This window comes from Lissotriton helveticus, chromosome 7 (assembly GCF_964261635.1).
Source record: "Lissotriton helveticus chromosome 7, aLisHel1.1, whole genome shotgun sequence".
NCBI classification, from domain to species: domain Eukaryota; kingdom Metazoa; phylum Chordata; class Amphibia; order Caudata; family Salamandridae; genus Lissotriton; species Lissotriton helveticus.
The window spans coordinates 1,435,619,615-1,435,632,532 of NC_136068.1; the positions used below are offsets into that span (position 1 = coordinate 1,435,619,615).

Below are 12,918 nucleotides of genomic sequence, written 5' to 3' on the forward strand. Positions count from 1 at the left end.
TTGCTTACACTGATCACAAGGTTCATATGGCAGGGCGACAGAGCAAGACTCTCTTACAATCTATTAAACGAATATATCATGTTACAACGCATGTTTTTACTTCGTGTTCTACTGCAACACAGTTGTTACAACGACTGCGTTGTTAGAACGCGATACCTTTACATCGCAAGTCAATAGAACATGTTTAGAGATGTCACTAGGTATAATCGCTCTATGACCATGAGGGAAAAACATTGTAATATTTTAAACAATTGGTACCTCTATCCCTAAAACTCCATACAATAGTCCCTGTACCCACCGATAGATGCTGGGGAGGCTGTGTGTTGTTTGGAAGTTTTTGGCACATCTGATGGGTTTGCCCTTCCATTCGACCTTTTCTGAAGGAGATTCGCTTGCTGATTAGGGGGATCTTGGGCTATCTGACATATGAGAGCCCGGAACACGTGCTGCTAGGCCTACAAGACCCTGCTCTGAAACAACAAACAATGCGTGATTGCTCCATTATGTGGCTCTGTCTGGGAGCCACCAAGACAGCCCTGGCCGCAGCCTTGAAGAAGCCAGAGCCCCCTACACTTTCTCAATGTATACTAGGCTGTGGCAGGCCATAGCAGTAAACGTATGACAGATATTGTAGCCGATACATGGAAGAACTTTGTCTATATATGGGGACCCTTAGTATGACATCTCTGTGAGGGATTTCAACAGTACTCCTGTCAGCCCAGACTGAAAGCACTCTACCTTTTTCAGACTTAGTCAGACCTTGCTCGCCTGCTCCTCCCTGTAATCCAGCAGTGTCCTCTGTGAATGTAACCCTTCTTGCATAAAGGTCTCTTGTGGCCCTCCCGTCTTCTCTCCCCCTGACACGAATAAGGCATTCTCCATCGGTAGCTGTTAACTCTGGACATACAGGTTCTGTTGTAATGGTTTTATCAACTTGGATAATTTCTTATGATCATGCCTGTTATGTTTTTTCCTATCAAGAGTACTGGTCATCATGTGACTGGAAAGGTGCAGAATTGTAATGTGTCCAGTTGCCTTTATATTCATGCCAATCTGTGCCGGATTTTCTATATTGAGAATGCTGGAACTTTCTTTGGCCTGCAAATGTAATTGACCTAACGTATAGATTGACGTCCTAAGAGGTGCTGTTACTTTTGAAAAATTCAAATAAAAACATTTTTTTCACATAGGAGCATGAGTGCTATGAGCTTGTAAATATCTGCTAATATGTTTCAGCAAAGATTTTTAGGTAGGTTTGGCAGGGAGATTAGCATTATCACTGTATCTAATATAGTTTTCTCCTTACAGCCCTTCCTGTACCTCTGCCTCTGCCAAAAGTGGTAAAGTTGCTTCTGAAAATCATAAAATGTCTGGTGACCTTTGAATGGGGGACAACCAATAACTTTGCAAATAAAATGAGTAAGTAAAATATGAGTCACTTCAAAATGTAATTTTTGGGTATTTTGTCTTTAACATTTCGTTATCATTCTAGGCATTGGTGGGCACACCTTCACATTCCCCACAGAAATGTGTCTTTCCTATCCCTCCAAGAATAAAACAAAAGTTCAACAGCAGTTTGCTAATTCAGGTCTTGTATCTTTCACCGGTTGTGGGTTGCCAAAGTATTTGCTAAAAACTGTGGGCCGTACGCAAGGTGATGCAAAGGCAATGCAAACCCTTAAGTGAGATTTACTGTGCAACGCAGAGAAAGGTGTTCCATGGGTGGAGCTTGGGTGTTTCACCACATCCATATTTGGTTTTTGGTGCATTCCCAAATATACTAAGACAAGTAAACCTGGGAATGTGTCAAAATGGTACACCTTCCCATGGGAGGGGAAATTAGGAAAATATGTTTATTTCTCCTCGTTTTTACCTCTTTCTAAGTGTGCTGCATTTTTGCAGCACACATTGAAAGAAGAAAAAGCATCAGCGGATTGTTTTTGTGCAGGAAGGTGTCTATTCTTGCACAAAAGCAATCCTGCCTGTAATGCACTCAGTTACTGGCCCTACGCTGCACTCAGTGCGCCAGTGCAGATAGAGAGCAGGAATGAGCCATTGCTTAGTGGATATAGCTCATTCCTGCTATCTCTATTTGAAACAATGCAGCACAGAACGGCAAGTTGTCTTGGTGTGTTGTGCTACATCAGCTGTTAGTAAATCTTCCGCTTTATGCTTTGCACACTTAAGATGCCATTTATTATGAGGTCTAACTGCATTTCGGAACTACTGCAAATTGAAAACTTCTGTAAGCAAGCAGTAATGCGATAACTATACATTTGCAAGTAATACTCTGAATATCCCACATATATCCTCATGTACTAAGCTATTTCATGGTCATAAATTTGAAACCTTTCTGACCTCAAAAACACATTTTGGAATTCACCAAACCAAATTTGCTATTTAGTAAAATGTTACAGAATCTTCCAGAATCATAATTTTCATTTGGGTACAGATACCAAATTAGTATTTGGAAGGAGCATGTTCCAAATGCTGATTCCTTAGGGATGTATTGATGTTTTGGAACCAAAATCAGGTCACAAAACATGAATATTGAGAAGGTGGTAAGCCATTCACAAATGGGAAGGGATCCCCAAGGGATCCATTCCTCCTCTTTGTAAATGTTCACAAAAATGTCAGTGGTCCATAAGATTACTGCCTGCCCCTAAAAACGTTTTGAGTAAGTTTTCATTATTTTATTAATGCATCCTCTTTTTTATCAGTTCCGGTAGGCGCCACCTGCCACCATTGTCTCAAATTAAGCTCTGCTCTTGCTTAGTGAGACACTTTTAGGATGGTGGATGAACAATGTGTGCACATGGCAGCAACACCTTGTAAAGCAGTGCTCCAAACTTGTCGCCAAAGCCATAGTCGCAATGTCTATATTTATTGCCACCCTCCCTGAGTCAACATTTTAAATTCATCATACAACCGGTTGTCCTACTCCATCCTCTTTGAGAATACAGTCTCATAATCTCATCCCTTGTAGTCGTAAATAGTTATTACTCTGGAGCAGCAGTTGCTGCCATTTTCCCCTTATTACCAAGGCCCAAATGTACGAAGCCCTTGCATTGTCATTACGTCAAACAAGGCGGCCTAAGGAAACGCAAGCATTTCCCTCAGATTTACTAAGTAACACAAAGCAGCTTGTGTGGCTCTGCGTGGCTTGTCAAATATGCAGTGACACAAGATAGTGTAAGTCACTGCCTTGTGTTTCTGTGCCCTGAGAAGGTGTTTTTCTTCAGTGGGGCGAATGTGTTCCAATGCATCCACCCATGATTTTTGGCACATTCCCAGATTTATTAACACTCGTAAACCTGGGAATACATCAAAATGCTACTCTTTCCAGCTGAGGTGTAACGAGGAGAATATTTCTCATAATTGTTCCCTCTTTCGACACATGCATAGAAAGAGGAACATGCCTCAGAAGATTGTGTTTGTGCAGAAAGCCGTCCCTTCCAGCACAAAAACAATTCTGCCAACAATTAATGAAGTCACCCTTGTACATGACGCCAGAGGACCTGCATTAGCACTAGGCTACACTCAGTGAGCCAGCATAGTGAGAGAAGAGGAATGTGTCATATCTTAGTAGATATGGGACACTCCTGCTCTCGGCCTGTCACGCAGCCAGCAAGTTGTCTTCCTGCATTTTGTTGTGGGACTTGCTGGTAAACCTGCTCCCCGATGGGTTCCAACCATGCAATGTCAGCACTTTTGGGTGGGAGACACTTTACATACTCCTCTAGATATTGTGATAATTTTACTTTAAACTTTTATTGTTCTTTCGAACTGAAATAAAGTTGCTCTTCACTGACTGGATACTCCTAGGGACAGCAGCTTCATGTCATCATAAAAGAGACGTCAATTATTTGCTAGCCCATAAGGCCGTATTATGTGCAATGCCTAATCTGTTATATGCCACTATTTATGCAACACCAATTGCATGCTTTCACGACTGAGGGGTCAGCTGTGTGCCAGCATGCCTTAGAAACCAGTTCCAAACTACGTTGCTTGAGGTGAACTTGGTTATTTGTAATAGCAGTGGTGAGCCTTCCGACATATGGTGTCAGTGCTTGTGAGGTGCTAGCTTCATATTGCTGTATCTAAGTTGGTAGTTGAGTCCCATAATAGCCGTCGTATGCCATTTTCCTACAGTATCTACTGCTATTATTATCAGGATTTGCCTCCTACACATTGGGCCTGAGTTGATCTTGGTGGGCTGGTTACTCCATCACAATGGTGACAGATGTCCCATCTGCTCAATATAAATCCCATTATATCCTATGGGTTTTATATTTTGATGAATGAAATATCCATCACTTTTGTGACGGAGGCACCCATCCACCGGGATCTAAACCAGGCCCTTAGTTTGTGACTGGCAGCACCTAGTTCTTCCAAAGTGATTACACCATGTTCTTCCTACTGGCTTAGCATTCCTGAAGTAGTACTTCTTCAGTTAGGTAGGATTGCCTCAATTCACCTTATTCCTTTAACACAGAATGTCTTTATTATATACTAAGTTTTAGAGCCTTGCTGAAATCAGCAACAGTGGAAGTATTATAATTTTTTGCTATATATGTACTTGTCTCCCTTGCCCCATTTATTCAGCACAATTTTCCTAATTTATTTTAAAAAAATCTTTCCACCTGTAAATGATCAAAAGTTTTTAAAACGCTGCACATTTATTGCAAACCCTAAGCCGGACATTTTACAATAGGTAACTGGTCAATTTTAGTTGTTGAAGGTTTTGATAAATAGGTGGAAAGCTTTAAGTGACACAAGGAAACAAAAACGTAATGTAATCAAATGTAATTCCATTGCAATGTTTTTTTCTAATCATGAGCATTCATGCTTTTATTAGACATACTGTTTAGACGCTTTTCTCAACCCAGTAGTTAATTTAAAATGGAAGTTTAAGAGAATACGAAAAATGGAGAGTCTTTTTCAAGATCATATGCCATCAATCAAAAGATACCCCATAATACGACTTGTTGAAAATAAGACCATCATTTAGAGAGAATACTGTTCTATGATGTAGGAATGAGCAAGTGGGTTTGATTCAGTTTTGCACTGGGCAGTAGGTGCAAATATTTTTTTTTAGGAGTAGGCAGTGGTTCATGGGATGCCTGCTTACACATAAAAAAAACTGCGTTTATAAAGGGGGAGGGGTCCTTTTGAACACCCTCTCGTTTGTAAATGACTTATCACCTTCTTTAAGCAGTGGTAAATGTTTTGGAACAGGAATTTGGTCTCAAAATATTAATACATACCAATCTGATTCAGTATTCGGCAGAAACACCCTAAATGTGCCTCTTCCAAATGCCGATTTGGCAAACCCAAATTGTGATTCAGTAACTTGTTCCCGGTCACAGTTTGCGGTTTGTACATGGAAAAATAAATTTTTTGCTATCACAAATGTCCTGATTCTGAATCAGGCCATTTGAGACCGCAACAATGTGTCTTACGTCCGACCGACAGAAAGGGCTACTGCATCATAGTTTCGCTGCAGCCACAAGCAGCGTCTCGAGGGTTCACGCTGGAAAAAGTTATTGCACGGGCTGTGAGCCGGTGCACCTCCATAGCTTTAGTTGTCTTCCTGGACCCCAACCAGACTGGTAGGGCTTTGCCTCCTCGCTAGATGGGTAATACGCCGCTTGGTTTCTTTGGCAAGAAATTTGGGCTTCTCTTCAGTCTCCTCCGGCAGAGCGTCGCTCGTGCTAACAAAGGTACAGTCCTCCGGAAAATCAACGGTGCGCCGCTCCACGAAGTTAGGAGCTACCTGGAGGCTTATATCCCCCCTCGCTCTTCCCGCCACTCAGGTGCTGCACCCCCATTGGGTAGTTTGTACCTAGCGGGCCCCCCCATTGGCCGGGTTTTTTTTGGCACCACCATGGTGCTCCCGTGAGGGGTGGTGTGCCTCACTTGCTGCTTCTGGGCCCTTTTGGGTGCCCAGAACTGGTGCTCGCACTGGGGCTCGGTGTGGGTTATGGCGCCTGCACCTAAGTTCCCCCCCTTACGGGGGGAGCAGCAGCCTCTGCGAGACCCTCAGGTGCAGCGGTGTCGGGGTAAGCAGTCCACCGCAGCGAGCACCGCCGCCTGTGCGTTCTGCTTCTCAAGAGACTGCCATCTTGTCAGTTATTGAACCGCAGTGCTGCCTCAGGGTGTTGCACTCATTAGTTCTCTGTCATCAGGGATTACGGAGTTTTCCGGGATCGCCGCCAGTTGTACGATTCATTGCCCCTTAGTTTAGGCAATCGTTGCAGGCCGCGGGGACAAGATTACTGCTGATTTTTGTCTCGGGCCGCAGGAGCCCCACGCCAGCGCGGTTACCTTGCTTGCATGCCCACTAATGTCCCCCTAATTATTTTTTTTGTTCCTTTTTCTGCTTCTCACTATATTGCCAGGAAAGGTTCTCTAATTGAATGATAAAGATTTCTCAAGTGCACCGTGCAAATCCAAATGGTCCCAAAATAGTCCAAGGTAGACCAAAAAGTACAATGAGACTGGAAATGCTCATTAAAATGCCGAGAAGATTCACAGCACTCAAAATGTACCTCCTCCACGCTGCTGCTACCTCCACCTCCACAAACCACAAAGCCTTCATGTGTCTCTAGATGGATTAAGGGCTAGATGTATGACCAAGCAATTGGCGACTCACTATATGCGAGTCGCAAATTGGGATGTACACCAGTGTCTGAGACACTGTTTGCGATTCCTAATGGGGTCGCAAATTGCATGCTTCATGCATATTAATGAGGTACTCAGAATTTGCAACCCCATTAGGAATGGCTGGCTCTCCAGGTATGGTGGGCCTGCTGGGCTCAGCAGACCTCCATGCTTGGGACTGCTATTAAATAAAGTTTTTTTTTTTTGTTTCATTTTTTAAGAGCAGGTAGAGGTCCCTGGGACCACTGCCTGCCCCTAAAAAATATGTTCCCCTCCATTTGTGAGTGCTTTACCACCCTCTTGTAAGAGGGCTGGAAATTGTGAGTGTTTTGTGACCGCAATTGCAATCACAAAACATTCTTACATAGGCCTCAGACTCGCTAACAGCGACTCGCAATTCCTATTGAGCGAGTCGCAAAAAAATTGACTCGCTAAGTAGGGATTGTACATGCATGGCCCTATTAGATTTTGCATGCGCAAACGGGTCGCATACCAGGTGCCCATGCAAAATAGGCCTTGGAGAATGCTCACTTACAAGAAGAGCAGTCACCTTACTCAGAAGTGGCAGCAAAGTAGAAACAGAAAAGCTTTCTCTTAACGAGGCTAACAAATTCTCTCTTCAGCTCCATGAACTAATGTGCACCCCATCAATCCCAACCACTGACAGGCCTGCCCCACCTCACGCCTAACTCCGCTCTCCCCAAGGGAGCTGGATGCATTAGCGGTGACAAACAAAGATAAAACCCTGTGATGTCGTAATAGAGATGTCTAATGATCTAGGGGAGAGAACTACAGAAAATTCTGCAATCCTTTCAGTGCTATTACCAAAATTGTAAAATATACAAATTTTATAAAAAACTCAAAACATTAGGGCAAGTGTCACTAATTACTAGACAATGAAATCAGATTCAATAAAAAATAATAGAATTTATTTGATTTCTCCCATTCGGGTTACATTTTAAATATAAAATTCATAGTTAAAAACATAATATATCATCATCACAGTATGCACAAAAGCATGAAATAAGTTAAACAAAGAATTTTTTTTTTAAAACAGTTGACGCGGCGTTTCGCTGTTTGCTAATCTTATCACCTTCATCAGGACATAGACATTATCGATGTGAAATCTTATGGAAATCGTGCCGGAATTCGATTCGTCGATTTCTAAATTCCTCCGTCTGATTTCTTATGACTCGTTCTGTCTTGAGCCTTAAGGATAGGTTTATATTATCAATTTGGCACGGTGGAACCACCGTAAATGATTGTAGATACGTTTGCAGAGGTATAAGGTGCTCTTTTTTCAATGAGAGTCACCCCTGTTTTATGTTAGGTCGTTTGCGGTTGAATTTAGGTTTTGGGGTGCAACTGCATCTCCTTTTAATCGCATTCCAGCCTCCCTGTTCCAACGTCCTGGGTCGGTTCCAACGGAAAACCGACCCGGGACGTTGGAACAGGGCTTTTATGAGAATATATTTCTGTGAAAAATGACACTGTGGGGTATATCTCCAACGAAGTGGCGTAGCGCGGTGTTAGCCTCCTTGGCTTAACACAAAGCTCCACCACTTTAGAAAGGCAGGGCTGCACCATATGTGCAACACTATGGTGCAGCTCTGTGTTTCCCCCTGCACTGGTGCTAAACTTAGCAGCCTAGCACCAAATGCAGTCTCCCTTCCTGCACATAAGCAATCAATGACCTTTTGCTGTTTCTATGTGTGCTGCACAACACAAAAACTAGGAGAATTTAAGCATTTCTCGTTGTTTCTACTCTTTAAGACCAGGTTTTCCCGATGGTGATTTTGCCTATTCTGTCCTTCAGGACATTTTGGTTGAGCCCACTCCACAGACCCTCCCCCTTTGGGAGATACTGCTTTAGTATTGATTCTGAAGGTGAGGAACCTATGGTACCAAGAATTAATCAGAACAACAAGTTACCTGCCTTCACTAACTGGTGGATGTAGAGAAATTCAAGCAAGAAACGTTTAGGAGCAGGAATGGTGCTAATATGCTGTTCCACTCAGTCACTTCTGGGGTGTAAAAAAATCCAACATAAAGATGAACTGCACCATCTAGTGGCTTGCCGGAGTATTTCTAGGAAAGGTTTTTGTATCCAGTCTGTAGCCAGTGCCTGTGTAATATTCTTAACATAAGGAATCTGCAGTTATATGAGGTATCCATCAAAAAGAGAGTTAGCAAAGGTAAGTAACGTGTTCTTCAGTTTTAAATACATAGAAATGAGAATAGATGACCATACCAGTTACATGTTTTGTGTCCTATAATATGCTCCTTAACGCCTTAACCGCGGCGGCAATTCCGCAGCGGTGTAGGCGTTCTAAAAGGTGGGTGGGGCTGCGACGGCCATTGGCCGACGGGAGCACGTAACGGGTTAATAATAGCTATATTTTATTGAACGTTCTGAATTCACAGATTGGTAGATACGTATTACCAGTATTATGAATGCCATATTTTGATTTCTTGTTTTATGATGTTCTCATTCCAAAGCAATTAAAGAGCCTTCAAAAATTCACCTAATGGACTCTGGAGTAAGCATGGCAACGCCTTTCCCACTGGCATTACGAAGTCCACGCAAAACAAAATTAATCCTCAACTTTGATTACATGCCCTTGGATCCTTTGGCGGTAAATATGAATGTTATTATAGGATTAATCTGGCATTTAACATATATTTTCTCTTGTTTTTTCTGCTTATCTGGTATGCTTCCTTAGCCCAATTCCACCTGCTCAAAAATGCCTTCATTTTCTCCCACTTGTTCATGCCTTCAGAAGTAGAAACAAGGTTATTATTTACATTGAGGGGTCTAGTGAGAGGTAAAACTAACAGCCCTTCTGACTTCTCATCTTTGTATTCTTCTGTGTGCTGTAATTTAAATTATTTGATACTGTACCCAGGTCCCTGTAACCATGAGGAACACAGAGGGGGACAACAGACCAGTCGGCTCAGCCATCACGGGAACCTCCTCCCCCACCCTCCCGCCACGACAGGAGAACCAGAACGGCATCCTCCCGCACTGAAACCACACCAACAGAAGAAAACATGATGGGCTCTTACCCGTGACAGTGAATGGCGGCATAGCGACCCACAATAAACTGTAGCGGAGGGCGCAGCTCACTGAAAGGCACGAGCGGTGGGAAAAAAACGGAGCCCAGCGGCGGACAACCGGCGAAGACTCAGAGGTGGTCATAGACAAAGCACCGACCACAGGGGCCAGCTGAGCCCGAAGCGGAGACTTCCTTGCAGGCGGAGGCTGGATTTAACGTGGAACCGACATCGCCCGTCTCGCCTTCGGAGAGTGCCTGCCCCTAAAATGCCGCCCACTAGCTGCAGACGGATAAAAGAAAGGACCCCTAAAGCCACCAGCCTGGGGTCGAAGAGAGAGGATCCTTGTGACGCCCTAAAGGAGAACCTTTGCACCGCTAGCATAGAGGATTGGGCCCCCAACACACTTTTTCGGCATCTAGGCCACCTGACCCCAAAATGGCCTCACCGCCCAGACATTTGCTCATTCCTAAGGAGCACGAAACCCTCTGATGCCCTCCGCAAATGCCCAGAGGTCCGGAGCAATCCCCTCGCGTGACCGGAACATCCTAGAAGAGCACCATAGCACCGCCAGCATTGAGGTTTCGGAGCCCCAGCGTGCTCTTTTGGCTTCTAGGCCGCCTGACCCCAAAATGGCCTGATTGCCCTGACATCTGCTCATTCTCAAGGAGCACGAAACCCTCTGATGACCCTCACAAACGCCGGGAGGCCTGGAGCAACCCCTCCTTGGGAATGAAGCGCCCCCCGCCCCCCCGGTGTGACCGGAACGACCCCCCCGCCGCAGGTCCTAAAGGTCAACCAAAACCAGCTCACGCCCCGGCTAGGGGGCTGCCTGACCCTAAAATGTCCGCCAAGCACAGAACACATCTGATCAATTAAGGAGCACGAAACCTGACAGAGAAGCCCGGCCTTGGACTGAGCCCCGACGACCCAGCATTTCCAGGTTAGTGAGGCCACGCATCACGCTTCACACCTTAAATTGAAGAGAACCAAGGGCTCTGCACCCCTGGTCTACTAGCGCTTTGCCCCCCAGAGAGGCTTCCTGACAGGACCTCTAACGCCCTCACCCTCCTCCCCGCTAACCGCGCCCCGCCCCCGACGCACCACTGCTCTCCCCTCGCTCAACCGGGTCCCACAGGAAGACGACCCCTTTCCACCCAGCCAAAAGATCACGCCACTAGTAACGCCCTCACCCTCCTACCCGCAAACCGCGCCCCTCCAATAGTAACGCCTTCAACCTCCTACCCGCAAACGGCCCCCCCGTCGCACCACTCCTCCTCCCTCGCTCAACCGGGTCCCACAGGAAGACGACTCCTTTCCACCCAGCCAAAATATCACGCCACTAGTAACGCCCTCACCCTCCTACCCGCAAACCGTGTCCCTCCACTAGTAATGCCTTCACCCTCCTACCCACAAACTGCACCCCGACGCGCTACTCCTCTTCCCTCGCTCTATTGGATCCCACAGGAAGACAACCCCGTACCACCCAGCCAACAGATTACGCCACTAGTGAGACCTCAGCGCGCTCTACCCCACTACACACCTACCTGAACTGACCAGCCTCCACCCTACTCCACACTCCCCCGAACCTGTCGACCGCTTCTACCCCCTGACCAGCAAAGATGCCCCCGGCCTCGCAATTGGACACTTACCCATGCCCTACACCTAACTACCTAACACCCCACGGACAAATAACCTTCGCTATAACTTCCCCCCACTCTCTCCTTCAAAGCGAAAAAACACTTTAAGCTCAAATTAATCAGGCGACATCCTGAAACACTAGTTGTCGACATATACCACTGCACATCCAGAGGGCAACGGAAAATGGACTTCATCTTACACACCGACAGGCTCGACCTCTGGGTCTCTATCTTCAACTCTCACCTCCAAAACCACCATCACAGCCCACAGCCGTAAACTAACAATCTCCCTCCTGAAACACCAGTCCCTGACCGGAGACATTTCCATTACCATCTTCGAGAACGGCACCATACTAATTTAGGCTAAGGACGAGAACCTCAAGTTCTTCGACTCCATCTTCTCCGCACTAAAGAAGGCAACATCACTTAACTCATGACAGTCGCGGATCACCCCCCTAACAACCCCACTCAAGCACCTAACCTCCTGATCCCGCACGCGCCCGATCCCAGAACCCACCCCCTCAAGTCACGTGAATTCTCTTGCCACGCCTCCTCCGCAACCGCAGCTCCTCTAACCACCCACCCTCGACCCCCCACCCACCTCACCCAGCCTCCAGATCCCTCCGCCCAACCACTACTGCTCCACAGCCCCACCTTCCCCACCAGACGGCCCGCGCCCAGATCACTGAAACTCACCCAAAGGGAAGCCCGACCTCCAAGCAAAACCGTCTCCCAGCCCCACCAACCGCCAACCCCGTCTCAACCAGAGTAGAGCCCCCACACCGGATTGGATCATTACCCCCATCCTCAACTAGATCTCATCCTCCCCCCCGCCGGCCTCACCACAGATGAGCGCTGAGCCAGAGTCAGCACCCCAGCTGCCTCTGGACCCCCTAGAAACGACACGCCCAGCAGCCCCTCACCCCCCGCCCACCCTCACCACCCCCTCAGACAAGCTGATGCAACGCCTTGACCTGCTAGAAGCCCAGCTCGGAATCCTGATTCATGGCCTGAAGGAAACCCTTTCCACCGTAGGAAGAATCCACCTGTCGAACCCCAGAATTCGCAAATCCCCCCATTCCACCGCAAACGAAAAGAAATGACTCTCAACCCCTCACCCAGACCTCGGCACCCCCAGACTCTCGGCCCTTACTCACGAAACCCTGGTTGGAGTCACGAACAGACAGACCCAGAAGAACTAATCCCAACCTCTCCCCCCAGGAAGCGACCACACTCCCCTCATCATATGATCATCCCACCATTCCCTACCACAAGCCCGCTCCCCTCCCTCTGACAACGATTCCGTCCACCTTAGCTCAAGCTCCGACTTTGTTGTCCTCACCCAAATCCGTAATCCAAGTTGTTACTGGAATGGGTAGGGACCCTCCCCACCACAGAGCAACCAGACCCCCAGCGCACCTATCCTCCATACCGTGTGCCCACCCTGGCAATCAGAAGCCTAAAGAAGAACCGCCTAATAACTGCTTGCTCATCAACTGCAAATCCACTTCCAAACATGCTACTGAAATAGCAGAAGCCATCCTCTCACATGACCTCGATG

General features: G+C 46.5%; 1 protein-coding gene across 2 annotated transcripts in view; it reads left to right on the forward strand.

Annotated features, from left to right (window-relative positions):
- LOC144767454 (cytosolic phospholipase A2 gamma-like) overlaps positions 1-12,918 on the forward strand; it is an 892,628-nt gene that overhangs the window by 762,452 nt on the left and 117,258 nt on the right. For both annotated transcript variants that reach the window (XM_078650877.1, XM_078650878.1), the window contains 2 exons: positions 1,309-1,419; positions 9,163-9,299. In XM_078650877.1, the coding sequence (XP_078507003.1) occupies positions 1,309-1,419; positions 9,163-9,299 (248 nt within the window). The remainder of the gene's footprint in view (positions 1-1,308; positions 1,420-9,162; positions 9,300-12,918) is intronic.